This window comes from Malurus melanocephalus, unplaced genomic scaffold (assembly GCF_030028575.1).
Source record: "Malurus melanocephalus ecotype Western Australia unplaced genomic scaffold, MMel_1.1 scaffold_806, whole genome shotgun sequence".
Classification (NCBI taxonomy): domain Eukaryota; kingdom Metazoa; phylum Chordata; class Aves; order Passeriformes; family Maluridae; genus Malurus; species Malurus melanocephalus.
In genome coordinates this window covers 143697-145044 of record NW_026624038.1, presented here as the reverse complement: position 1 = coordinate 145044, position 1348 = coordinate 143697, and the positions used below count along the sequence as shown (strand labels likewise).

General features: G+C 68.6%; 1 protein-coding gene across 1 annotated transcript in view; it reads left to right on the top strand.

Moving 5' to 3' along the window:
* The window catches only part of THRA (thyroid hormone receptor alpha), a 10224-nt gene extending 8967 nt beyond the window's left edge, over nt 1-1257 (top strand). The window contains exon 9 of the mRNA XM_057385289.1: nt 715-1257. Within this exon, the coding sequence (XP_057241272.1) occupies nt 715-1257 (543 nt within the window). The remainder of the gene's footprint in view (nt 1-714) is intronic.
* The last annotated feature ends 91 nt before the right edge of the window (nt 1258-1348 follow it).

Here is a 1348-nt window from a genome sequence, read left to right as displayed (position 1 = left end):
TGGGTTTTGTCGTGTCAGGAGTTGCAAAGGCCCCGGAGGCGCTGGCAGGGGGGGCAGCGGGTGCCCCTCTGGGACCCCCCCACTGCACTACTGCCCCAGCCCCCCGGCAGCAGCACTTTGGGGGGGCTGCACCCCCCAACCACCCCCCAATGCTCCCGGGGGGGCCGGGCTGAGGTGGGGGCCGGCAGGGGGGTCCCAAAGGGGGCTTTTTGGGGGGGGGGCACAGCTGCGAGGGGGCACCCGGGAATGGTTTTATCACCTTTTTAAAACCCCCCCCCCAAATTTAGGTTTGTGAATTTTTTCTTACCTCAGGCGGAGGCCGAGGGGGGGTGCGGGCCAGGGGGGGGCCGGCGAGGCAGGCCGGGCCCACCTAAGCTAATATATATATATATATATATATAAATATATATAAAATATATAATTTTTGTAATTAAAAAAAAAATCTTTTTACGGGTCGTTTAAAAGCAGAAAATCCCAACACCAGACACGTCCCCCCCACAGGCACAGGGGGCCGGGCTGGGCTCCCCCCACACGCCAGACCCTTCACCCCCAAATATGGGGTTTGTGTCGGGGGGCTCCGCCAGACCCCCTGCAGCCGGGTTGGGGGGCACAGCGGGGCCGTGGCACCCCGGGTGCCCTGGGTGGGGCCCCCAGCCCCAAATACCAGCGCCGGATTTGACCTTGGTGCAAAATGTCTTAAACCCCCCAACCCAGGCGCCCGGCTCGGGGCGGGGGGGTCCCGGCACGGGGGTCCCGGYWCGGGGGTCCCSGCTYGGGGGTCCCGGCGGCACCGGCTGCGGGCGGTGCAATAGGAGCCGAACATTAACGCCCGCACCGGGGTGGGGGGCGCAGGACTCGGGGGGGTCACCCCCCAGCCCCGACAGCACCGGCCCCACCCAACACGTGCCTTCGGGCCACGGGCGGGGCCGCGGCACCGGGGTGATGCCCCCCTCCAGTTCCCGTGCCCGGTGGTGCCGTGACCGTGCCGGTGCTGTGGCCACWCTCGCTGGCGTTGTGGCCGTGTCACGTCGGTGCCACCGCAAGGCGCGCTTTGGTGCAACGCCGGTGCCACGGCCACGCGTGTCGGTGCCGCGGCAAACCCCCCCCGGTTGGTGCAATGCCGGTGCCGTGTCGTTGCGGTGCCGGTGCCGCGTCCCCGCGCGTCCCCCGCGCTCACTCCGTGGTGGCGCCGCGCGCTCCCGTCGCGACACGGCAGCGCCGTCGYGGGACGTGTCTTACTTAAATCAGCCCCCGTGACCCCCCACCCACCCCCCGAGCGGCCACACGGGGCCCTGGGGCAGCTCGTCCCGGGGTGAGGGGGCTCTCAGCCCGGTCCCCACCCCCCTCA